General features: G+C 41.4%; 1 protein-coding gene across 2 annotated transcripts in view; it reads right to left on the reverse strand.

Annotated features, from left to right (window-relative positions):
• Positions 1 to 9,931: 9,931 nt before the first annotated feature.
• The window catches only part of LOC122799330 (mitotic-spindle organizing protein 2B-like), a 280,734-nt gene continuing 263,186 nt past the window's right edge, over positions 9,932 to 27,479 (reverse strand). For both annotated transcript variants that reach the window (XM_044068310.1, XM_044068311.1), the window contains one exon: positions 9,932 to 10,796. In XM_044068310.1, the coding sequence (XP_043924245.1) occupies positions 10,654 to 10,796 (143 nt within the window). In that variant the 3' untranslated portion in view covers positions 9,932 to 10,653. The remainder of the gene's footprint in view (positions 10,797 to 27,479) is intronic.

Consider the following 27,479-nt stretch of genomic DNA (forward strand, 5'->3'; position numbering starts at 1 on the left):
GCATTGGGCTAAATAAATAACCCAACTGGTACTGCAGTTAGCAAAAAAGGAAACATTGTAGACATGTGGAGAGTTATGGGAAGTGAAACTATCTGACTTGAACACCCTCGGACAATATGAACAATGCCCACATGGATGACATCCCAGCGTTACTGTAGTTTGAACGGGGGGATTAGGAAAATGATTGTACACCCTTTTGTAATGACTGAATAAGGATCCCAATGACCGCCCCTTCCGAAAGGAAAAAGAACACTGATCCTTAATATAATTATTTAGTATGTTATCTGACTGTAAAAAGTGCCAATGTCTTTGGATGATATTCATGAAACTCCTAGTGTTTCTGCCATAGGTAGTGACCAATCTGAACTCCTGAGATTGGTCTGTACACTTAAGATGGTATGATAACAACTGTGACTTATCTTGTTGATTAGCAAACCGACTGGCCCTAGTAATGTCACCTGCTTGATACCCCCTGTTCTTAATTGTGGCTATTAGTTCCTGTCGATGGTAGGCATACGTGGAGGAATCAGAGCAAATTCTGCTAATATGGAGAAATTGCGATTTGGGGATGTTCCTGATCACATGTTGTGAGTGGAAGCTTGTGGCATGAAGTAGGGTGTTGAACTGAGGAAACTTTCTAAATACCTCACTCTCCAAAGTGTCTGATTCAGTTCTCCTAATAGACACATCCAGGAAAGTTGTTTTCGATCTATTATAAGTTAACTTAAATTCAACACCCCACTTGTTGGAATTCAGATATTCCAAAAATTCAAAAAGAAATGCCTCATCCGCTCTCCACACCAACCAACAGTCATCAAGATATCTACTGCAAATATCTAGTTCATTCATGACGATGTTATGGTTAATATCATAAATCAATTGCTCCTCCACGTAGGCCATAAACAGGTCCGCATATATAGGGGCAAAAGAGGCCCCCATTGCAGTACCTTGAATCTGCCAGAAACACTTATCTTTGAAATAAAAGACATTGTGGGTGAGTACCAATTCGGCCATACAAACCAGAAGAGTGTTAAAACCCAGTTTGTACATATTTGCCCAAGCCAATATTGCAAAGCAGAGTGTCCTGCCCAATGGGGAATGCTAGTATACAAGGAGGTGACATCCAAAGTACATAAGAGCCAGTCAGGTTCCAGTTGCATATCTGATATGATGGCAAGAAACTGTGTGGTGTCCTGTATCTTTGCCCGTACCAAGGGTAACAAAGGTTTCAAATATTGTGTAAGGAATTCCGACAGAGGCTCAGTCAAGGAGCCTCTGCCAAAAACAATTGGTTGACCAGGCGGTCTATTGGGATCCTTATGGATCTTCGGCAAAAAATAAATGTATTGTTGTCTGGGGTGATTAACCTTGAGGTGATAACAGGTATCATGAGAAATGATGCCTTTGTCTTCTGCTAGATCCAAAAATATATCAATGTCTTCTTTGAATTTACTGGTTGGGTCAGTAGGCATTGCCTAATAATGAAATTCATTAGACAGTTGTCGCTCTGCCTCAGCTTCATAGTCAATCCAATTCTGAACCACCACTGCCCCACCTTTGTCCACCTGCAAAACGGCAATGTCATGATTCTTAATAAGATGTTCAACACATGACCTTTCTTGTTGATTAAGATTATCCTTAATCATATTATACTTGCTCAAATTCAGATGTAAATCTTTGAGAACCTCATTTTGAAAAGACTGTACAATGGGTGACACTGATGGCTTGAACCATGACTGTCTGAATCAAAACGTTCCAAGGCCAAAATGATCAACCTTTTCCCCTTCCCGATTGTGAAAAAACAATCTTAAATTAAGGGTACGGCAAAACTTAACATCTTGTGCAAAATGATGCTCTGGAACACAAAAACCTGGCACAAAACCCAAACCTTTATTTAAAACCTGAAGTTATTGTTCATGGAGTGTAACAGAAGATATATTGTGTACATTATTCACTTCAACATTCAAATTTTGGTCATATTCTGGAGAATCACTGCAAGATTCATGATGCCTTTTGTGTTTCCTACCTCCCAGTCTCTGAGATCTGTGCCTAAAGGGATCCCCCCCCCCTCTGTCAACTTGTGCTCTAAATTGTTCCTCTTAGGAACTGGTGAAACTCTGGTGTGGCCATCCTTCCAGTCTGTGTTCGATGACTATTCATTCCCAGAAGTTGCAAACTCCCTATCTCTTTTCTTAAGTATAGACCTAGGTCGAAAGACCCTGGATTTCTTGGAGCTTTGGACAGGTGTAACAAATTTAACCCTGGGATGCACCTTAAAGGGCTTCCCTCTATCATAGTCTCCCACATCACAAGTGAACTTTTTGATTTTTCTTTCCTTCAACCCAGAATCCAATTCTAACAGATCCTTACTAAGTTTATCAATATAAATGTTGTAACATGGGAGTGATGAGAACTCATCAAAACCCTTCCTTAAACTTAAAACCTGAGTAGTTTGTTCTTCCACCTTCCTCTCATAGTAGTTGGTCAATATAGCAACAAAAATCATAGAGGCCTGTTGTTGTGCCTCGGACCATTGGGCCAAGACAGTGTCATCTGGTTCAGCAACTATAGGCTGCAACCTTATTCTTAGTCCCCTTGGGGTAATTTTGCTCCGTTGATATGCCCGAAACAACCTAAGATGCCAAACATTCTTCCTTAACGTAATAAGATTTTTAGTCAACTTCATGAAAACTGATCTGCAATCCTGAGTGGGATCCTGAACTCCAGAGCCATTATTAACATTACCTGACCCCAAGCCAAAAATACCCAAATCCCCAGAGTCTGATGAAAGACCCTTAATAATAGTTGCCAAATCCATCACCGACCAAAAAGACCACAATATAACTAAAACAAAATAAATATAACCACTGTCTACAAAAGTCAAATTGGAGTACTGTGTCCAAAACTGTCTCATGCAACTGATACCATAAATATGCCGAAATCAATATGTTACTTTAGTTCTCATCACCAAATATAAAAGGCATCAGAAAATGGCCAACCTAGGTACAATAATAGCCAATACACTGCACTCCAAAAATGGGTGCCTGGTTGCTCAGTGTTTGTGATATAAAAAAGTTTGAAAAAAATAAATAAATCAATCAAATCAAATGACTGATATTTACAATGCTTGCTTAGCACTTGAATAAATCCACTTGAACAACTATGCCTGCTACGACACCCAAAAGGTCATAGAACAGACCCCAAATATTGACCGTAGCAGTGGAAGAACCAAATAAATATATACAATTTGGTCAGTGATGTAATGACAAAAAAAGGGACTAAGCCATACAATTATAAACTTGGATCTGAAGTCCAACACTCCACTCAAAAATCAGGAATATCCAATATTTATCCAAAAAAACAAGCTAATGGGACCAAAAATTGGGACAAAACATTGTATTACCCTCACCATTAAATCCAGGACTCATTGATTTAAAAAGATTAACTTAAGATATTAAGAAACCCAATATGTACATATACAGGGCAATCTAAAGTCATAGAACCTATTCTCCCATATAAGAATAATGGAAAAGATTCCCTTATCTAGCCAAAATTGGACGGTAATATATTGTTCATAAAAATGTACTTAAACCATAATGACATAAAATCAGGCCAAACCATAAAATGCATATACCCTAGTCTATAATTATGTAAGGGTAAACATCAATGTAGTATAGACAGTCTATTACCAATATTAACATGTTCGAGCATCAATAATTGAAACATATCAGAAATCAAACACGTATCAAACAGTTGAACCATGTATCAACCCCAACTTCGACTTAGAGTTAATAACAAGAAGTCTCAAAAGTGTGACATAATATGGACCATATGCCCAATATATAGTTCCTAACAATGTGAAAGTACCATCAAGCAAAACCATGAGATACAAGTGCCCGGAATTCCAGTTATATGAGGGTAAACCTCGGTTTTAAACAGACAATCTGTTGTCAACATTAACATGTACAAACATTGAAACATAAACATGTATCAAACAGTTAAGCCATGTATCAACCCCAACATAAACTAAGGGTTGAAAACAACTAGTTACAAAGAAATAACATAATAAGGACTTGGAAATATAAGACACTTCCAGAACAATATATATAACAAAAATTGTCAGATGTTAATTAAGTCCACAAATCAGACTGTTCAAACTCGTAAACCCGGATATTGGTTCCTTGGGAGCATACACTGTAGGCCCTGAAAATAGTGGAAACACATCAGATACAACCTGCAGCATATATATCAGAATGAAAATAGTCTCTCCAGAGTCTAAATAGGGCCTCTGTTTAATATGCACAGTCCCGATCAAATGAAGTCAAAGACATATGAACAATGGTATGTTATGTCCAAAATCGTTATCTGGTAAACACAATTCGGCCCTAAAGATGAAACTCAACCAAAGCCGAATCCCTGGCTCGAGTTGAAACAAGCCAAACAGTTCCACCATCCAATTCGCCGCAACCAAAGCCTTTATGATGTCCCAAACAGACTTTTATAATGTCCCAAACAAAATGAAATGTTACTTTTATTGCTTAAATCCAGTAATGCTGAAAATGTTATTTGGATAATTCTCATACAAAGAAGCGTCAATACAGTACCTGCTAAGCTGCTTCGCAAAGGGATATAAGAAATGCTTAGCTTCTATAGATGAAAACGTGCAACACAAAGCCTGGAGTCGTAACGAAACATGAACTTCTACCAATCTTGTCATTACCACTCTTCCTGTACAAAAATAGAAATAAATCCAAGCGAAAACGCTACAAACATGCCCAGAACTCCACACGGAGGATGGCCACACCAGAAACGCCACCAGCAGGAAACGGAAAGTACCAACAGCAAACAAGATACCTGCACATGTGGCTGGTGCACGGCTATACCATGTCTCCAAAGCAGCAAAGAAAAAAAGGGCCAGCACACAGTAATTCCAGTGTAGCCTTCTGGCAAAGGAATACTTTATTCCATGAAGACTAAGTAAAAATTAACCCAGTGGGGTCATACCGGTTTCGGCATAAGCCTTCTTCAGCAACCACACACAAAAAATCCAGTAAAGGCTATTCATTCACATATATTTATATTCAATGTAATACTGCCCACTAGTGGATAAAAAATACATTGCAAAACTAAATCACAAAAGTAATATATTACAAAATCTTGGAATGTCCAAGAAATATAGAAAACAAATTATATACCCATGTGTACAGAAATCAATGGTAAATATATAAATGATGACGCATTGCAGAATACTTCAAAATTGGTCATTCAACCCAGGTAAAAATAGAGCCCCCAATTTAACAATCCACATTTTTTCTTTATTCGTCAATAATGTAATACATGAACCTCATATTGTTCTTAAACCTGATACGGTCAATGACCATGAAGCTGAAAATCCCTGTGGGATGTTTGAGTATATGTTTATATAAGGAACTCAAAACTTTTTTATTTCTGATATCACTTAAGTGTTCACCGACCCTTAACTTAAAGGGTCGGGAAGTTTGTCCCACATAAAATGCTTGACAGCTACATTGGGCTAAATAAATAACCCAACTGGTACTGCAGTTAGCAAAAAAGGAAACATTGTAGACATGTGGAGAGTTATGGGAAGTGAAACTATCTAACTTGAGCACCCTCGGACAATATGAACAATGCCCAGATGGATGACATCCCAGCAAAAATTGCCCAGTTACTGTAGTTTGAATGGGGGGATTAGGAAAATGATTGTACACCCTTTTGTAATGACTGAATAAGGATCCCAATGACCGCCCCTTCCGAAAGGAAAAAGAACACCAATCCTTAATATAATTATTTAATATGTTATCTGACTGTAACAATTGCCAATGTCTTTGGATGATATTCATGAAACTCCTAGTATTTCTGCCATAGGTAGTGACCAATCTGAACTCCTGAGATTGGTCTGTACACTTAGGATGGTATGATAACAACTGTGACTTATCTTGTTGATTAGCAAACCGACTGGCCCTAGTAATGTCACCTGCTTGATACCCCCTGTTCTTAAATGTGGCTATTAGTTCCTGTCGATGGTAGGCATATATGGAGGAATCAGAGCAAATTCTCCTAAAATGGAGAAATTGTGATTTGGGGATGTTCCTGATGACATGTTGTGGGTGGAAGCTTGTGGCATGAAGTAGGGTGTTGAACTGAGGAAACTTTCTAAATACCTCACTCTCCAAAGTGTCTGATTCAGTCCACCTAATAAGACACATCCAGGAAAGTTATTTTCAAACTATTATAAGTCAACTTAAATTCAACACCCCACTTGTTGGAATTCAGATATTCCAAACATTCAAAAAGAAATGCCTCATCCGCTCTCCACACCAACCAACAGTCATCAAGATATCTCCTCCAAATATCTAGTTAATTCATGAAGATGTTATGGTTAATATCATAAATCAATTGCTCCTCCACATAGGCCATAAACAGGTCCGCATATATAAGGGCAAAAGAGGCCCCCATAGCAGTACCTTGAATCCGTCAGAAACACTTATCTTTGAAATAAAAGACATTGTGGGTGAGTACCAATTTGGCCATACAAACCAGAAGAGTGTTAAAACCCGTTTTTTACATGTTCGTCCGATCAAGCCAATATTGCAAAGCAGTGAGTCCTGCCCAATGGGGAATGCTAGTATACAAGGAGGTGACATCGAAAGTACATAAGAGCCAGTCAGGTTCCAGTTGCATATCTGATATGATGGCAAGAAACTGTGTCTCTCTTCAAAATGAGGTCCTCAAAGATTTATATCCAAATTTGAGCAAGTATAATATGATTAAGGATAATCTTAATCAACAAGAAAGGTCATGTGTTGAACATCTTATTAAGAATCATGACATTGCCATTTTGCCGGCAGACAAGGGTGAGGTCGTGGTGGTTCAGAATTGGGTTGACTATGAAGCTGAGGCAGAGCGACAACTGTCTAATGAATTTCATTATAAGGCAATGCCTACTGACCCAACCAGTAAATTCAAAGAAGACAGTGATACAATTTTGGATCTAGCAGAAGACGAAGGCATCATTTCTCATGATACCTGTTATCACCTCAAGGTTAATCACCCTTTTTGCTGAAGATCCATAAGGTTCCCAACAGACCGCCTGGTCAACCAATTGTTTCTGGCAGAGGCTCCTTGACTGAGCCTATGTCGGAATTCCTTACACAATATTTGAAACCTTTGTTACCCTTGGTACGGACAAGGATAAAGGACACCACACAGTTTCTTGCCATCATATCAGATATGCAACTAGAACCTGACTGGCTCTTATGTACTTTGGATGTCACCTCCTTGTATACTAGCATTCCCCATTGGGCAGGACTCACTGCTTTGCAATATTGGCTTGATCAGGTGAATATGTACAAACCGGGTTTTAACATTCTTCTGGTTTGTATGGCCAAATTGGTACTCACCCACAATGTCTTTTATTTCAAAGATAAGTGTTTCTGGCAGATTCAAGGTACTGCTATGGGGGCTTCTTTTGCCCCTATATATGCGGACCTGTTTATGGCCTATGTGGAGGAGCAATTGATTTATAATATTAACCATAACATCTTCATGAATGAACTAGATATTTGGAGGAGATATCTTCACGACTGTTGGTTGGTGTGGAGAGCGGATGAGGCATTTCTTTTTGAATTTTTGGAATATCTGAATTCCAACAAGTGGGGTGTTGAATTTAAGTTAATTTATAATAGATCGAAAATAACTTTCCTGGATGTGTCGATTAGGAGAACTGAATCAGACACTTTGGAGAGTGAGGTATTTAGAAAGTTTGCTGAGTTCAACACCCTACTTCACCCCACAGGCTTCCACCCATAACATGTCATTAGGAACATCCCCAAATCACAATTTCACCATATTAGGAGAATTTGCTCTGATTCCTCCACGTATGCCTACCATCGACAGGAACCAATAGCCAGATTTAAGAACAGGGGGTATCAAGCAGGTGACATTACTAGGGCCAGTCGGTTTGCTAATCAACAAGATAGGTCACAGTTGTTATCATACCATCTTAAGTGTACAGACCAATCTCAAGAGCTCAGATTGGTCACTAACTATGGCAGAAACACTAGGAATGTCATGAATATCATCCAAAGACATTGGCACTTGTTAAGTCTGATAACATACTAAATAATTATATTAAGGATCGGTGTTCTTTTTCCTTTTGGAAGGGGAGGTCATTGGGATCCTTATTCAGTCATTACAAAAGGGTGTACAATCATTTTCCTAATCCCCCCGTTCAAACTACAGTAACTGGGCAATTTTTGATGGGATGTCATCCATGTGGGCATTGTTCATATTGTCCGAAGGCGCTCAAGTCAGATAGTTTCACTTCCCATAACTCTCCACGTCTACAACGTTTCCTTTTTTTTGCTAACTGCAATACCAGTTGGGTTATTTATTTAGCCCAATGTAGCTGCCGAGCATTTTATGTGGGACAAACTTCCTGACCCTTTAAGTTAAGGGTCGGTGAACACAAGTGATATCAGAAACAAAAAAGTTTTGAGTTCCTTATATAAACATATACTCAAACATCCCACAGGGATTTTCAGCTTCATGGTCATTGACCGTATCAGGTTTAAGAGCAATGAGGTTCATGTATTACATGAATTATTAACGAATAAAGAAAAAATGTGGATTGTTAAATTGGGGGCTCTATTTTTACCTGGGTTGAATGACCAATTTTGAAGTATTCTGCAATGGATCATCATTTATATATTTATCATTGATTTCTGTACACATGGATATATAATTTTTTGGATATATTTCTTGGGCATTCCAAGATTTTGTAATCTATTACTTTTGTGATTTAGTTTTGCAATGTATTTCTTATCCACTAGAGGGCGCAATTACATTGAATATAAATATATGCGAATGAATAGCCTTTACTGGATTTTTTGTGTGTGGTTGCTGAAGAAGGCTTATGCCGAAACGGGTTAATTTTTAATTAGTCTTCATGGAATAAAATATTCCTTTGCCAGAAGGCTACACTGGAATTACTGTGTGCTGGCTCTTTTTTTCTTTGTAGCTTTTAAGGTAGGCAGGGCATCCTGCTCATGTCAGCCACTTGCACAAGTGAGGGGTGGCCAGTCTGAGCACTGCACTTCCCACTCCTGGGGTGTTACTAGATGTGTGCAGGGTCAAGGAAAATAAAAGAAAAACCTCTGCCTAGGCAGCAGTATAGCACTGTGCCAGGATTCTTCAATGTCCTCACCGGCCTCAAGCTAGCAAAGCAAGTGCTAGAGAGAAAAAGAGAAGCTAGGCAGACCTGGAGATTGTGGAGAAGCACTGCGAAGCAGCGGATGGTCAATTACAGGGGAGACGAAAAACTACAAAAACAAAATGTATAGCTCTTACCAATGCATGACTCCTCTGACAGTTACTAATAAAACAAAATTCAGCAAGGTAAAGATACTGCACGTGATTTTACTCAGGTCTATATTAGATCACCGAACGCTCAAAAAAGCAAATGGTGATTAATCGATCGTATGTAAGCGCAAGCTTGCAATGTCAGTGTCAGAACAGCAATTTTTTTCCCTTGGAAAAAAATTGCTGTTCCAAAAAAAAAAATAAAAAAAATAAAAAACAATTTCAAACATTACATTAAGTGGAGGGCTGCACGCCCCCACCCCCTACTTAACTATATCAACTCCGAGACCGCACTACAGTGCCAAAAACGGCAAAGTACCGAAGCGGCCCAGGGAAAGAATTTGCTTAACAGCCGCTTCGATATTTTGCGTTTTCAGCCTTTTAAGTTTGACCAAGATGCATTCGAAATAGTGCATCTTCGGTCTTCTAATATAGACTCATTTTACTCCCGTTTCATATTGCATTTTATACTACAACAATAATATAATTTTAGAGTATGAAGCATACAGCTATCTTTTGTCCAAAGAAACTGCAAACAGTCCACACCAGCCAGTATGAATGCGTGTCTTTTATTCACAACAAACCTTTATTCATGCTCCGATTACATAATTTATGTTACAATACTTCATTTTAACAGAAAACATTCTAAAATGCTTAATGTCACTTAATGTAGTGCTGTGCAGCTTTTTAATAGGACATCCAGGTTAAAAAAAAATGTCCAAGCTACAACGGACAGAGAAAATCTGCAGGTTAAAAATATAATGTTCCATGGCTAGATACACATTGAGATAACTTTTATTATGTTTTATAGTTTACAACTTTAGAAGTCACTAACACCCATAATCCTCCTCCTTTCTTAAAAATAATTGGTATAACCATTGTTAGGCAATGGATTATCTGCTAGAGACTGGGAAACAAGACAATACTATAACGGTATTACATTCCACACTTGAAAAACAATGACACATTGTCATCATTTCAAATTTCAGTACGGACATTCAATTAGCATAAAGCCTACAAAATATTACATGTTAAATAGTGGTTCCCAGAAAGGAAAAAAATGCTAGATATAGAGGATGCAACACATTGCATCAATAGCTAGAGCCTGCAAACTCAAAACATCACTATCAGAGATACTGCATAATGTTCCAAGAGCACAAGGAAACAAACATGATAAAAAAATATAATGTTCCAACTCAGCTTTGGAAATTAAATGAAATGTTGAGCTGGTTGATCACAAAGCTGGATATAGTATGTTTATACTGTGCTGCCTCAATTACTTTTTCCAGCAGCTGCACCTTTCTGGAGCCTAGAAGCACTTGGCTGACGAGGGATTCTCTGACTAACTCCTTCGCGATTACTGCGTTCAATCTGTGCCTGAGATCCACCCCCTACAGGGTTTGGTTTGTTTCTTCCTGGTTGGTAGAAAAAGGATAAAAAGTTAGATTTTTTTTAACAATAACCAAATCAAGCAAATCAAAAGATAAGAGTTGCCAGTGTTCCCTAAGGAATTCTATGCAAGAAGCTGTAAAATGACATTCAATGTCTAAAGGTTTCAGCCTGCATTCTTTACTTTCAGAAGTTTAGATTTGCTTGTGCATACTGAACTGCTCTAATGCCTAATGCCTCTCTGCTGAATACACTTTTCAGTGCAGTATTATTATTATAACAACTGCAATACAACTTACAGATGCAATTGCTGTGACGTAATCATGTAATAAAGACATTTAGTCTTGCATCCTTCATATGGAATTTTTCAGCTGACACCCAGCATGTGTATAATACACCCACACCAATCCTAGAAAATACAGTACACAGCATGAGACCAAAATGTCTGGCTTTGGAAAACTAAAATGGTGCAATACTTTCCCATGACAAGTTAATGCAGCCTTAAATGGTCTTTATAGATGTCTTGTGCTGTCAAATGCCTTCCTATACAGCTCCCTGTTTTATAAACGTATGTAATTTTATAATTCTGCTTGCATTTTCCCCTCTGTTTTCTCTTATCTCATTACACCACGGCATTATAACTTTTCAAGGGGTAAATTAACTTGCATTGCTGCCCCGTGGGATTTCTGAGAATGAGAAAAACTAGTCCAAACTGAAGTGCTTAAGCCAAAGACAGGCAATGAATGAATGTGAGTTAACTGCCAAAGCAGCTTCATGTTTTATTACTTTGCTTAAAAAAACAATGTCTGGTAATGGATTAGACTTAGAATCTAGTTTGTGGTGAATAACTACTGAAGTCTTTGCATTTCCAGTGGGAACACCAGCAATCCATTTAACAACCACAAGTTTAAGTATTATTTTAAGCTTCCAAAGCTTTATTGCCATCACCAGTCCTCCACAAGGCACAGTAACAAAAAGCAGAAAAGCTGCAGCCAAAGCAAGCAACCCTCTGCAGAAGCAGTTTAGCACAGCCATACAAACTATAAATGACAGCAATGAAAAAAATCATGTAACAACACATATGTACGAGTAAATAAATATTCAGTAAATCAAATAAATTATAAAAATTAAACAGGAGAAATATACTTCTAGTCATAGCTCTCAATTTTATTTTTCTCTTGTTTGCTCAAGAAACAGGGATAAAGCCAAAAATAATGCAGGGACAATAAAACCAGTGACATTTTTTTTTACAACACTGGACTAATTTACATAAAAATTAACAGAAAAAATTTTCCATCAAAATGCATTTTCTGAACAGTTAGAAGTAGGAAAATGTAAAGTCTAACATTAATGACGGACTGTATTCTTCAGTAATTTACCAGGAAAAAAGAAGTTATGTACCTACCATAACGTTCCAGGTTAGTTGTCCTTCATCTCGCCTTCCTTCTTGCTGGATGGGTTCACTCGGCCACTTTCTATAGCTCGAGAGCTCTTTACTGGCTCGAGGCTACCCCTTATCCCAGAATGCCCAGCGTCAGCTACCCGGATCTCGTTTGAGATAGCTCACACTAGACATAATCATAGAAGATAATCCATTATTATTAAACCTGGATATACAGTAAATTGTCATGGTTTGCTTGGGAAGCAACTAAGAACAAAAACAAGTTAGCCAGTGAAACTATTGAAAAACTCCTGTCAATCCTCAAGGAATGGGGAAGGAGGGAAGGACGCAAGAAGGAAGGCGAGATGAAGGACAACTAACATGGAACGTTATGGTAGGTATTTAACTTCTTTATGTTAAGTTGTCCAATCTCACCTTCATTCTTGCTGTATGGGACAGCGTCCCTAGCACCTCAATCCTGGGTGGCTCATTGGAACAGACTCTTCAGAACCGTAGAACCAAAGGAAGCCCTGCCCCAGGAGACCACATCTACTTTGTAATGAGAAATAAATGTATGAGGATCTGTCCAAGTAGCTGCTGCACAAATTGAATCTATGGGCAATCTAGATTGAAAAGCTACCTAAGTAGCTACTGACCTGGTTGAATGACCTTTGGGTCTTGCTGGAAGATCTTTTTGTCGCAAATGGTAAGTATAGGCAATGGTGTCTGATAACCATTTTGACAAGGTTAATTTAGAAACTGGAAGGCTTTGTTTGTTGTTAGCAAAGGAAAGGAACAATTGATCTGATTTTCTCAGCTCTTTGGTTCTATGGAGATTGAAATGCAGTTGTCTATGCACATCCAATTGGTGTAATCTGTATTCTGCCTTGTTGAAATGATTAGGGGAAAAGACAGGAAGTTCAATGGATTGATTCAAATTGTGCTCTGAACAAACTTTAGGTAGAAAAGATGGGTTGGTTCTCACAGAAAAGTACAGTTGTGTACACTTACCATAAATGTAGATGTTAGAATGTATTCACTGTTGCAGTCATTACATTTGGGTAATCTGCTGGCAGGTTGCCCTCAGTCGACCTGAATAGCAAAGTCTTGGGCCCTGCGTCCGTTGCTGTCTCCTCTTCCATGATTTCAGAGGTATAAAATTTGCAGCCGAAGCCATTTTAATCAGTTTTTCTTGCTCCAGATGTCAGGTGCCTCCCAAATGGGGAGCAAAAAAATATATATATATAAACTGTAAATATATAAATGCACCTTAGAAACATAAAATTTACCTTCAACTAAAAGCAAATAGACCACAAAGACTTTTGAGTACAGTGAACAAAAGAAAAGGTATAGATGGGTAACCCAGACTGCAACAGTGAATACACTCGAACATCTACATTTAAGGTAAGTGTACACAACTGTACTATGTCCTTCGTGTTTCACTGTTGCAGTCATTACATTTGGGTAGAATCCCAAAGCTATGGATGGGAGGATGGAACTAAACAGCATTAGGAGCAGCTATAAGGCCCTGCAGGACTGCAGTGGCAAAGCCTGCCCTGGATTTAGAGAAGAGAGGTAAATGATAATGCTTTGTGAACGTATGAACAGAGCTCCAAGTAGCAGCTTCTAGAATGTCTTTGGTTAGGACTCCTCTGAGAAAAGCTGCTGAAGTAGAGGCAGCCCTGGTGGAATGGGATCTGATCCCCTTGGGCACAGGTTTACCATGGTGCAAGTAGCAGAAACGAATGCTATGGCTTTATCTATTTAGAAATAGTCTGCTTTGATATAGCCTTCCCCTCTGATCCTGCAGCAAATGCTACCATCTTAGTTGTCTGTGTACATCCAATGAATGCAGAATCTGCTCCCCCTTGTTCTGCGGATTTGGAAAAAAAGTTGGCAGGTGGATGGTCTATTTAAGAGCCACACTGGATACCATCTTAGGCATAAAAGAAGGAGTGAGTTTTTCCAGCACAAACTTGAGGTCCCATTGCAGGAGTGGTGCTCCTGGGAGAGCTTAAATTTTTGGTTTCTCTCTGAGATACTGTTTTAGCATGAGATGAAAAAAGGGGGGAGGTTGTGTTGTGTAATGAGCTGAGATGCAGAGAGCATGGGATTTTATTGAAGAAAATATATGCCCCCTTGTCACATCTCAGTTAAGAGTTAAGTAAAGAATGAAGAATATTGGTTGTTGCTGTTGTGCCTTGTGCTGATTAGCCATGCTGCAAGATTCAGAGTTTGCAGCTGAGTATTTGATAATAGTTCTGCTGAGACAATATATGAGGTGTTTGAAGCAAGTACCACGGAGGAAGATGGGACATATTACTTAGAAGCGGGTACCAGTGTTGGAGTGGCCAGTCCGAGGCAATTAGAATCATTTTTGTTTTTTTCCTGTCTGACTTTTAGTAAGACCTTGGAGAGTAGAGGCAGAGGGGGAAAGGCATAGACTGATAGGTTTTTCCAGCTGAAGGATAGAGCATCCACTTTCCATGATTTTTTGTGATAAGTTCTTGTGCAGAATTTGTCCAACTGATAGTTTTGGGGAGAGGCAAATAGATCTATATCTGGGCTTCCCCATTTCTGTGTTAACATGCTGAAGATTTGTGGATCCAGTTTCCATTCGTGCATGTCCATAAGATTTCTGCTTAGGTCGTCTGCCAGAGTATTTTGCTTTCCTGGCAGGAATTGAGCTTGAAGATGTATTTGGTAAGTCAAGGCTGTGTTCCACAAGGCCATGGCTAGTCTGCAAAGGGGGTAGGAATGGATATCCCCCTGCTTGTTTATGTACCACATAACTGTGGTGTTGTCCGTCTTTATAAGTGGTTGTCCTGGATGAAGTAAGTCCTTGAAGGCTGTCAGAGCATTCTGAACAGCTAGCATTTCTTTCTGGTTGATATGCAGATGCATTTGGTTTGGGCTCCATTTGCCCTGAATGCATCTCCATGCCAGGTGGGCCCCCCAAGCAAAGTTTGATGCATCTGTAGTTGGGGTTTGGGTGGCAGGAGGTAGAGTTAATGACAGTCCCTTGTTGTGGTGACATGCTTCTGCCCACCAAAGAAACTCCTGTTGTAGGCAGGGAATGAGAGGAATCATTGTTTCCAGGCTGTGACAATGTTGACTCCATAAACTTTTTAGGTACCATTGAAGTTTCCTCATATGCAGTCACGCATATGGAATTAGTAGAATGCAGGATGCCATGAACCCCAAAGCCTGCAGAATTTGTCTTGCAGATGACTGGGTTTTTGTTGCCATTTGTTTGAAGTATGTTGTCAACTGCATTTGTTTGTCTGGCGTGAGGTAAGCCATCTGGGCAGTTGTATTCAAGTTTGCACCCAGGAATGTAATTATTTGAGAGGGTACCAGTTGTGATTTCTTTTCATTTATAGTGTACCCTAGGCATGCTAGAAACCTTTTTACAAATGCCAGATGTTGAAGAAGTGTGTCCTTGTCCTCTGCCTGAATGAGACAATCATCCAGATAAGGATAAATTTGAAAGTTTCTTTGTCTGCAGAATGCAATTACTGGTGCCAGGCACTTTGTAAAGACCCTGGGCGCAGTAGATAAGCCAAAGGGCAGTGTAGAGAATTGGTAATGCAAAAAACCTGCTTTGAAGCAGAGGTATCTTCTGCAAGATTCCCTTATTGGGATATGCAGATATGCCTCTTAAGTCTAGAGTTGCTAATCAGGCATTCTTGCCTAGCATAGGCAGTAGCTGTTGTAAAGTCAGCATTTTAAATTTTGGAATGTCCAGGAACGTGTTCAGAATCGATAAGTCCAGTATTGTACGCCATGATTTGTCTTTTCTGGGTACCAGGAAAAGTCTTTAATAAAATCCTTGTCCTTTTTCCTTTTCTGGTGCCGGTTGAATAGCCCCCATATCCATGACGGACATGACTTGTTTCTGGGCCTCAGCCCACTGGTTTTGTGGCAGATCTGACCATCCGTTTGGAATTGGCAAAGTATGGAAATGAAATCTGTACCCCAGGGATATTATGTTTAATACCCACTTGTCCTGGGTAATTAACTGCCAATATTGAGCATGAAGTGCTAGTTTTCCCCCCAAGGGGGCTGCCAAAAGAGAAGTGCTTGGAGAAGGTAGAAGAAAGTCATTGAGACTGCTTACTGTAGGGTTGTGCTTTGTTACCTCCAGATTTGGAGGTGGAGGCACCCCATTGCTTTGACCTGTAAGATCCCTGTGATTGACATCTGGAGCCTTTTGAGCACCTGGGTTTGACCTGAGTGGCTCTGTTGGACAAAGGAAAGGACCAATTTTTAGTAGGCCAGTGCCTACTGAACCTGGGTGGCTGCACTTGCAAGAAATCTTTTACAATTTGCATAGATTTAGCTTTGTCTTCCATTTTCTTTAAAACCTCTTCTGCCTTATTACCAAACAGGGTATCATGCTGCAAAGGGGCATCCAGAAATTTAGCTTTAACATGATCAGGCAGACTTTGCTCCTTGAGCCAGGCATGCCTTCTCTTCACAGATCCAGTTATGGCGGTCCTGCAAGAGGCCTCCAAGGAATCAAAACCACATTTCAAAGTATGCTTTCCAACCTGTTCTGCTGAATGCAATAAATCCTGTAACTCTTTATTTTCCACACAATCAGAAATCAACATCATTTTCTGTTTCAGTAAGCCCATAACATGCTATTGATATTTAAGCATATGAAACTGGCAGTTTTAAAGCCCTGATTGCCAAGGTTGCAGACATATAAACTTTACCCCATCTATCCAGCACCCTGGAATCTCTATCAGAAGGGGTAGGATTTTTGGCTGTAGAAGCCTTAACACCCCTGGGACCCTGAGAAATAGTCTCAGGATCAGCAGCAGGGTTTTTGAAAAGAAATTTGAAAAGAAATTTGTGGGAGTCAGGAATCCTGTAACATCTGTCTGTCTTACTAGGAGACAGAGGCAGGGAATCAGGGGCCATGCTTGATTCCGAGAACACCATCAACAATGTCTAATACAGGAGGTATTGCCAAAGGCCTATGCTGAGGAAGAAGAAGGAAATCCCTAAGCCTCTTTTTTGATTCAGAGAAGTCCTGACTCTCTCAGTGAAAATGTTCCCTTAAAGTATGCAAAGTCTCTCCAAAAGAGTAATCCTCAGGAGGAGATGCAGATGGGATGGATTCCTCTGCATCAGAATCCTCATAAGGTGGAACAGAAAATTCCTGATCAGAAGAGGATTCAGAAGAAATGGAAACCTGATATGAAGATTCATAATCAGTGCCTTGCCTAGGCCTCTTAGCAGGGGGTTGGGAACCCCTGATCAAGGAAATTAAATCCTCAGCCATTTTGATCATTTGGTTTTTAGGCATAGGTGCCTGAGCACGTGACTCATGCTTCGGTTGTTTAGACAGTTGTTTTTAACCTTGTTTTTGCTGATGGCGTCGGTTTAATATAAAAATGTTGAGGCCTGAAAACACCCTCAGAAGCCATTGCCTGTTCAGCGGCTCCGGAGCCATCCAAGGGAGAGACATCCGTGGATTCAATACTTTGCGAATCTTGCGGCATACTGGACTCCGAATGGGTCTCGGTACAGGCCTGCGACTCAAAAGTAGTGGGCATCAGGGGCTGCGAAAGCTCCTCACTGAGTACCGGCGAACCAGCGACTGACTTAGGAGAAGCTTCTTCGTCGGTTTTGGACCTCGATGGTCTGTCTCTGTCTTTTTCCTTGCGTTTTTTGTGAACTCCGGTAGTCGGAATGCTAACCAATGACATTTCAGGGTAGTTAAATCTTGAACCAAAATATTTTGAAGCAAAAATATACCGACGCTTAACAGTGCATTGGTTAAATTTAGCACAAAAACGACAGTAAGGCATGTTGTGATCAGGGCCTAGGCAAGGAATATAGTACAAATGAAAATCCTTATGAGGTATTTGCTTCCCACAAGTAATGCAATTATTAACTTTTACTGACATCGGTAAGGAGCAAGAAAAAGTTTCCCCAATGGGGTACTGAGCTTTAGTTTGAAGACTTTGGTTCTGAAACTCCAAAATGAAAATTTCAGGAGTCGGCCGACCGGCACTTGCGAACTGCTTCTGCTTCGGGCACCGCGCGGCAAGAAAGACTGATTAAAATGACGTCAGCTGCATGTTTTATACCCCTGATGACCGGACGTCATGGAAGAGGAGACAGCAACCGATGCAGGACCCAAGACTTTGTTATTCAGGCCGACTGAGTGCAACCTACCAGCAGATTACCCAAATGTAATGACTGCAACAGTGAAACACGAAGAACATCTCTGTCTTTGTGAAAGACCAGGTATGGAGGGCGAACACATAGGGCATGGAGTTCTGAAACACGTCTGGCAGAATTAATAGCAACTAGGAAGAGAGTTTTCCAAGAGAGAAATTTCAAAGAACATGATGCTGCTGGTTCAAAGGGTGGCAGTATCAAGGAGGCCAGAACCAAATTGAGATCCCAAGGTGAAAGGGGCTCTTTCACTGGGGGTCTAAGTAGAGATGTACCTCTCATGAAGGCCTTACAGAGTTTGTGAGACATTATGCTTGAGTTAAAAACTCCAACGTGAAAATTTGAAATGGCAGCTAGTTGTACTCTGATGGTAGCAGCAGCTGCACCAGATTGAAACAGTTCTGTTAAGAAATCCAAAATTTCATGTACGGGATCTGTAAAAGGATCTAAATTCCTGGATTCTGCCCAGTAAGAGAATCTTTTCCATTTGCTAGCATACTCTTTCCTTGTAGTTGTCTTATGGGAGGAAACAATAATATCACGCACGAAATATTGGGGAGTCTGGCTAAGATTGGAAGTGGAGTAACCAAGCTGTGAGCTTGAGAGATTGGAGGGATTGGTGTAACCAGCCTGATTGATGAATCAAGAGGTCCGGCACTGGGTTCAGAACCCAAGGCTGGGCTAGAAGGTGGGGAGGGGGTGAAGGAACGGAAACCAATTCTGTCGAGGCCAATAGGGGGCAGTGAGGATCATCTTGCAACCCAATGATTTTGCTTTCTGAATGACTTTTGAAATCAGCGGGAAGAGGGGAAATGCATAAAAGAGTCCCTGAGGCCAGCCGTGGACTAGAGCGTCCCTTGGTGTCTGACCTAGAGGAGGAACAAGGGAGAAGTAGCTGCTGCATTTGTTGTTGAGGGGAGAGACAAAGAGATTGCAGCAAGGCTGGCCCCATTTGCGGAAAATAAGATCCACAATTTCCTGTTTCAGAGACCACTTGTGCGGCATGAGGATAGCCCTGCTGAGCCTGTCCGCTATTACATTGTATTTCCCACGGATATGCATTGCTGTCAGAAAACATTGGGAGGAAATCGCCCATTGCCACAGTCTGAGGGCCTCTTGGCACAAGGGGTAAGACCTGGTTCTGCCCTGTCTGTTGATGTACCAAACCACTGACATGTCTGTCTGTATTGCAATAGTCCCAGCAGGGAGAGAGTCTTGAAGAGCTTGCAATGCTAGGAGCAGTGCTCTCATCTCCAGGATGCTGATGTGCAAGTGGTACTCGTGAGGTTGTCACGTGCCTTGGACTGTCTTCCCTAGATAATGTCCCTCCCACCCTATCACGGAAGCATCCGTGGTCACTGTGGCAACTGGATGGGATTCCATGAAAGGTCTGCCCTGAGTCATTAGTGGGGAGACCATCCACCAGGAAAGGTGTCTTTTGCAAGATTCTGTAATTAGCATCATGTGAGCCATAGGTAATTCCTGTAAGGACCATTATGTGAAAAGAAGCCACTGAAGGATTCTCATGTGAAAGCGTACTACGGGAACTAGAAGAATGGCTGCTGCCATGGACCCTAGAGCTTGAAGGACATATTTGACTTGAATTATTTTGCTCCTCAGGAGAAGTGGCACCTATTGTCGAATAATGGAAACCCTTTCCTGAGGCAATTTTACAATCAATTTTCTTGTGTCTAGCTCTGCTCCTATGTATGTAATAGATTGACAAGGCAACAAAGCAGATTTTTCGAAGTTTATTGTGATGCCTAGTTGAGCACAGGATATTATGGTGTAATCTCGTACCTCTATAAGTTGTTGCCTGGTGGTAGCAGTGAGGAGCCAGTTGTCTAGATAGGAAACACCTGGAATCCTAGACGTCTCAGGTGAGCCATAACTACTGCCATGCATTTGGTGAACACCCTGGGGGCTGTGGTGAGACCAAAGGGCAGAGCTCTGAACTGATAATGACTGGCCCCTAGCTGGAAGCGTAGAAATCTCCTGGACAGTCTGTCCATTTTTACATGATAGTACGCGTCCTGAAGATCTGTGGAGCACATCCAATTGTCCTGACCCAGAAAGGGGTGAATGGTTACCATCTGGAACTTTTCTTTTTGTACAGATTTGTTTAATCTGCTGAGATCCAGAATTGGTCTCCAGTCCCCTGTCTTTTTGGGCAATAAAAAGAATCTTGAGTAAGTTCCGGATCCTATTTGGTCTGCGGGGACTTCCTGGATGGCTCTTTTTTCTAGCAGTCTTGAAACTTCTGTGACTGCCTGATCCCCTTAGATTGGGTGGAACACCTGGGATGGATTTTTATGAAACAAGAGGGGGTTGATGGAAGGGAATTTTGTAACCTCTGGATATAATGAGTAGTACCCATTTGTCTTTTGTAATATTTTGCCAGGCAATTGGGTACAATGAAAGCCTTCCCCCGACTGCCTCCAGAGTTGAGCAGTTGGGCATCCTTTCAGGGATGTTGATAGGGTTTGGAAGAGAATGCATCTCTGTCACCCTGATTTTGTGGACCCTCTCTGCCACAAGGGTGGCATCTGCCATTGTTATTGTTTCTCCCTCTGCCCCTGGGGAAAAAAAATCACCACATGTATCAGGCAAGAATCCCTGGGATTTTCAAAACCACATCTTTCCACCCTTCTGACCTTTTGGGTATGGGTCTGGTAAGAGTGGAAAAACGGACTCCCACTTCAGAGAGCGTCTTGTCTTCCTGCTGGCACCTGGTAAGCATGTCTTTCACCTGAGGCCCAAAGAGAGAGAGCCATCAAAGGGAGTATTGGTGAAGGATGCTCTGAAAGGTTCCGCAAACTGACACAGCCAAGAATGTCTCCTAAGAGCCACTCCTGTTCCTGCAGCTCTGCTCGCTCCATTGGCTGCGTATGAAATAAGCCTCATGAAGGAGTTGACTACTGAATTTAAAGTCGCCAGCTGGGTAGCTACCTTGGCTGACGCTCCCTCAGCTGTGGGATCTTGTAGGGTATCTCCAAGCTCTTTTAGGAGATCCTTCCGAAGTCTAGTAAAATGGGAAAGATAGTTCAGGGACCTAAGGGAGAAGGTCGCTGATGAAAACATTCGCATCCCATATCTGTCCATCGTACCAGACTTTATTTCGGTGGATGGACAGATGAGGAGGTTTCAGCTAACTCTCTCTTTATGGCTGCTGCTACTACCATGGCATCAACTGGGACACCTTTAGTCAGGAATCGTTTGTTTTGGGGAGCTGTGATAAATTTATTAGGGCTCCTCGGGACAGGTTCCATGGAATCTGGAGCTGACCAAGCCTTTCGAGACACTACGGACATGAGTGGATCAAAAGGTGGAGACACCCAGGAGGTGGAAGGTCGGGAACCAAATGCGTCCAGGTATGCAGACTCTTCCTCGGAGGGGGCTAGGGAAGTCCAGCTATGCCTCTGCCTAAGAATCTCAAGGATGTCCGAAAAGGAAACATCTTCAGATGGGGACCTTGGGGACCCCTCCGATTCATCCAGGTCTGTATCTGAGGTGACAGACTCAGGGGAATCTTGGTGCTTCCTCTTGCACTTTTTTTTCCAGGGAGTCTGCTCAGAATGCTCTGGGGAGGTTTTGGAAGAAGAGGGTTCACTCAATGGGGTGTCCTGGGGCATAGGTTCCCTACGCTTTGGGGCTGGAGGAGGAGCAGAGGTTGGCACAGGCACTGAAGGGGACGGAGCTGATGGGACCGATAGTGGGGCCGTCTGTAGGGACAGCACACTCTGCATGACCTCAAAGGCATCACGGTCTCAACACAAAGAGGGCTCTGGCTCCGAAGAGACAGGAATCCCACTCTGTGCCGATGGCGACGGCTCCGAGGCTGATGTGGGAGTTGAGCTCAACTGAGCCGACATTCTGAGAGGGAGAGCAGGGTCGGACAACGGTCTGATGCCACTTCCCCCCTTGGAGCCGAGGAGAGAGCTTCGGCACCCAGATACCTCGATGGAAGGAAGAACCGAGGTAATCAGAGCCAACATTGGAGCTGAAGAGGATGTTATCGGAGCTGAAGGAACCACTAGCGGAACATCCATGGACTCCAGCTCCGAACTAAGCATAGTCAGAGGAGGAATCGATTTCGAAGCGGATGGAGCCGAGGCCTGTTGAGGCGGGCTTGAAAGCATTTTTGCAAGGGCCTGTGACTTAAGGAACCTACTGACCACTCTCCACGTCCTGATCCGATAACCTTGAGGATCAAGAGGAGGGGGAAGATGAGCGATGACTGGCTGTGCTCTGAAGTAAGGGTGATTGTGGCACTGAGCGAATCGGCTCCAATGAAGGAGACCTAGCTTGTTTGTGGCTCTGAGATGGCTCTGAGTAACAGTTGGAGCTGACGGAGGAGTAGTCTTGTCTGTGCTAGAGGGCATCGACACACTTGGTTTGTCAAGCTCACAGGTCGGTTCCGAACATGGAGCCGACGGCTTGATTGATTTCAAACATTTCACTGGCTGAGATGCTTTAGCTGGAGAATCCCATTTCAACAATCCACAGAGGATTAGCTTGTTTTTTTGCTCCTGCAGGAACCTTGGACTAAAGGCATGACAAATAGAGCAAATTTCCTGCAGGTGCAGAGCCCCCAAGCAGTACACACAACTAGTGTGCCCATCTGTCAAAGACATCTTCTGACAGCATGAGTCACACTTTTTAAACCCTGAGATTTTAACTTCCTTGGACATTTTGAGAAAAAAGGGAAGTACCACAAAAAGACACTACAATAATAAAAAAAATTATATTAATAAAAACCTTAAAGGAAAGCCTCTAACTTAAACGGCTGTCCTTAAGGGGGAGGAAAGGGAAGAACTCTCCAACTTAAATGAGTTCAGGGAACAACAGAAGGCCTAGCGACTAAGAGGCGACAGCCAACACAGCACAAAAACGGACAAGATAAGGGGTTTACAACTAAATAAACTTACAAACTACAATAACAGGGAAAAAAATATACAAATTTTTAATGTAGATAATTTAACTTTAAATAGAGAAAAAAGTTATACTAAGCCTGAGCCAGTATTGATGCAACCTCACAGCTAAAGTGGCAAACGAGATCTGGGTAGCTGACGCTGGGCATTCTGGGATAAGGGGTAGCCTCGAGCCAGTAAAGAGCTCTCGAGCTATAGAAAGTGGCCGAGTCGGAGCTGAGGATCAGCTCTGAACCCATCCAGCAAGAACGAAGGCAAGACTGGACAACTTAACATTCATTTTTTTCAATTGACAGGTTAAAATCTGACACAAATCAGGGATGTTCTGCAAAATCAAAGAGTTGAGAGGTATGATTTCAGTTTATGAAGCCCATATTCAAGGATTTTTAAATTATTTATTTTTTGAGTAATTCCTTACATTGTGAAAACGAAACAAAAGTAATCACCTGCTAGAAACTGACAAGTTGTCTCAACCAGTGGTGACTATCCACTATGCTCTTACACGGACAGGTGGTGAGTGCTACTGTTCTAAAACTAATTACACAAAAATGAAAGTAGTACCTTGGTTCTGATAAATGAAAGTGTTAAGAAATTAACACAGTTTGTGGAACTCTGAGGCTTAAAAATAAAATGTTAAATAGCAGTACAATATGAAATTTAAAATCGTGACCTATATACAAATTCTGTGCAAAACTGCCTGAAGCTTCCTCTAATGTACAAGCACAGTCTTGGGTGTGTGAGGTGCTGACAATAAAGTACAGAACTTAACAATTGTACATGCTCAAGCAGTTCACTGTTGCAGCAGTGCTAACTCTTAGAACCTCTGACACAGAAGACACAATTTTCAGAATTGTTCATCCTTCACCCACTTGGCCAAGTAGATGTCCTCACATAGCCTTTGGCCAGTCAGCTGGGCATACACCATTCCACCCGGACAATAGAATTTCCATGGTAAAAGGAGGGCACCCATCCATGCCCCCTTCTTGCTCCTTACCTATCAGACATCTGGCAAAATATCAAAGCACTGGACACCCAGGGGGCAAATGCCTCCAGGGAAGACATCCCGAACAGATGTACCCTCACAGTTCTCTCTCCAAGCACTAAGCAAATCTTAGCAGGTGGTGTGCTTTGTAGGGTTACAAGACAAGAAAAGTGAGAACAAAAGGCAGCTGGGTACCTATTCCCAATCCCAACGTAGTAAAAGGTCAAGGACAGAGGGCTGGAAGGAGGGAAATACAACTGCAATAGTGAATATACTCATATGGCTACAATTACAGTTAAGTTCCTTATTTAACCGTATGATGTTGCTCTTATTGCTCACTGTTGCAGTATTGCTAACTCTTGAGATTATTGAAAATGCTTATGTAGTTTGGAATGGCTGGCATTGCGAAGACAGGCATTGTAAGACCCTTTTCAGAGCAAATGTAGCAAACCTGATCTAGCTCTGGGGATAATGCAAATGCTGTGGACTGATGAACAGGTAGTTGCTTCCATAAAAGCCCAGGTGCTGACCTGCTAAGGAAGACCACTGTTGCTGCTACTGAGCTAAAAGTGTATGCCTTGATATGCCCTAGTATATGACGAGAGTAACAAATTGAGATGCAGTGAGCTAGGCAGTTTGAGATGGTCTGTTTAGGCACAGGCAAAGGCTATAAACAGATAGTGTTTTTTTCCATCTCTAGTTTTATCCAGGTAGAATTCCAGTTACCTATGCACAACTACTGTATGTAGAATTTTTCCCCCTTGTTTTGTGGGGTACGGTTAAACACTGGAAGGTTGTCTACCCAATTAAGACAGACTTCTATCATTACCTTGGGCAAGAAGGTTAGATTGGGGCAAACAGCAGCCCTGTCCTTTTGGAAGATAAGGAAGGTTTGTTTAAACAGAAGGACCTGCAAATTCACAAATCCTTCTGGCAGAGATTATGGCTACGAGGAAGACAGTCTTTCAAGTGAAGAATTTAAGATGGCTCAAACAGTAGCCATGTCAATTTTTCTGGTATGTAAATTAGGTACCAGGGAAGGAGTTCCTTTTTGGGTGGTCACTGGTAGAGAACCCCTTTATGGAAATGCTACTCTGGTATTACGTCAAGGAGGGAATACCAGGACAGACAGGTAGAAACAGCAGATACGTGTACTTTTCAAAGTAGTACACAATAAGTCTGACAGGTATAGGAGGATCATGGACATGTGATTTGAGTCCATGACCTCTTTACAGCACCAAAGGGAGAATATTTTCCATTTAGATAGGTATTACTTCCTTGTATTTGGTTTCCTAGTCTCTCTCCTAATTCATGCCATTGGTGCATGTACCTGAATGTGCTTAAAGAGGATAAGTGTTAAATCATCCATACTGTCAGCCTTAAGGACTCCAGGTTGGGGTGCATGAGCTAACTGCTTTCTTGACAGAAGAGGTCCACAGACTGAGGCAACAGTAGAGGTTCCAGCCTTTTCATGCTCAAGTAGGAGGGAGAACAATGCTGCCTTAACCAAAAAGGTTCTATGAATAGCATTTTTGGCCTGTAGTTCTGTGCCTTCTGAACGACCCAGAGGGTAAGAAGGATGGAAAGAAAATCATAAAAAAACAAAATTGTCCATCTGATTGAGAAGTTATCTGTTTATCTAGTCTCCTGAGGTTACTATTGTAGTGCACTGCAAATATTTATATGCCTGAAATTACAGCCTAATCTCTTTAATGGTGATATGCTTTTTTCTCTCGAGTTCTGTTCCAGGTACCCTGAGTTTTTAGTTCCCTGAATTACTCCTCCCCAGCTATGTCCAAAGAGTCCAAACACAATATCTGTGTGTCAAGTCCCTTGAAACTCGAGACTCCCGATTGAAATTCGCTTGATGAATCCATCATAACAGCTCTTTCTTGACACAAAACAACAGATGGATGGTACATTGCAGCAAGTGGCCATGCTGCTACCATCTCAATAACAAGTACAACTGTAGTTTTCGCATGTGCAAGTTTGCTAATGGAACTATCAGGATGGTGGCTGCAACAAAGTCAAGACCCTGAGGTATACCCTGGCCATAATTTGATTCTTTTGCTGCAGGAAATTGAAGAAAGTGACATACTCTGATGGCAGGAATGTCCTTTGAGGCATGGTATTCACAATGGTTCCCAGGAACTAGACCTGTTGGAATGGGGTTAACTGCAATTTGTACAGATTCAGACAGAAACTTCGAGACTGCATTTCCTTTTGGGTGGGGTTCTGAACAAGGCAATCATCAAGGTAAGGTTAGATGCGAATGCCCTTGGTCCTGCACTGTTAGCATTTTAAAACTTTAATACTCTTAGAAATTTGTTAATCCTTGATGGGTCAAATATGGGCTTCAAGGACCAGAACTGCTTGGGACTAGAAATAATGGGTCTATATTAGAAGCACGAAAAGGCTTCTTAGCAAATACGGAAACAGCGACACATATTAATCGAATCGCATTTAAGCAATTTGATGAATATGTCATAGGGCAAGGAGATAGTTGGTCAACTTCACAGAGTCGCCCTTTCCTTCCCTATAGTGTGATCTCGGAGTTGGTATATTTAGTTGGGGGTGTGTGGGGGGTGAAGCCCCCCACCTGTTTATGGTGTTAAATTATTTTTTTTTTCGTGAACAGCCGCCTAAGTTTTTTCCCTAGGGAAAAATTCGATTACGCGATTACGTGCCATTTGCTATTGTCAGGTTTCGTGCATTATGTGTCGACTTTTATGTAGTCGCACATATGCAATTTCGGTCTTATAATATTGACCCAGAAATAATTACCAAGTTTAAACCTGTGCCTTCTTCCTGATGGTACTCCAGTAATATTGGCTTGTTAAGATGTCCTTGTTCTCCAGATGCTAAAGGAATGTCCTGAGATTTCTGGCTGTCTTGCAAACTGGATACTGTATTTTCTTCCCTGGATTCACATAATCCAATTATCTTGGATTATGTTTTCTTACTCTTCTAGAAATGGTCACAAATGACTCACTATTTTTGGGATGGGATTTTAGAGGTAGAAGAATGGAGGATTTGGTTTACTCATAGCTGCTCTAATGAGGTGTCTTAACCCTGAAGGCCCTCAGGCTTCCCGTTTTGGTCAGTTTACCATTTTCGCCTGAAGTGGACTTTCTTCTCTTTCGGCTCTTTTTCTTTATCCTGCCTCTGTTGGAATAGTGGGGTAATCTCTATTGTACATAAAGGGAGGGGGTTGAAAGAT

Source organism: Protopterus annectens, chromosome 4.part0, assembly GCF_019279795.1.
Source record: "Protopterus annectens isolate FY-2018-M chromosome 4.part0, PAN1.0, whole genome shotgun sequence".
Lineage (NCBI taxonomy): Eukaryota > Metazoa > Chordata > Ceratodontiformes > Protopteridae > Protopterus > Protopterus annectens.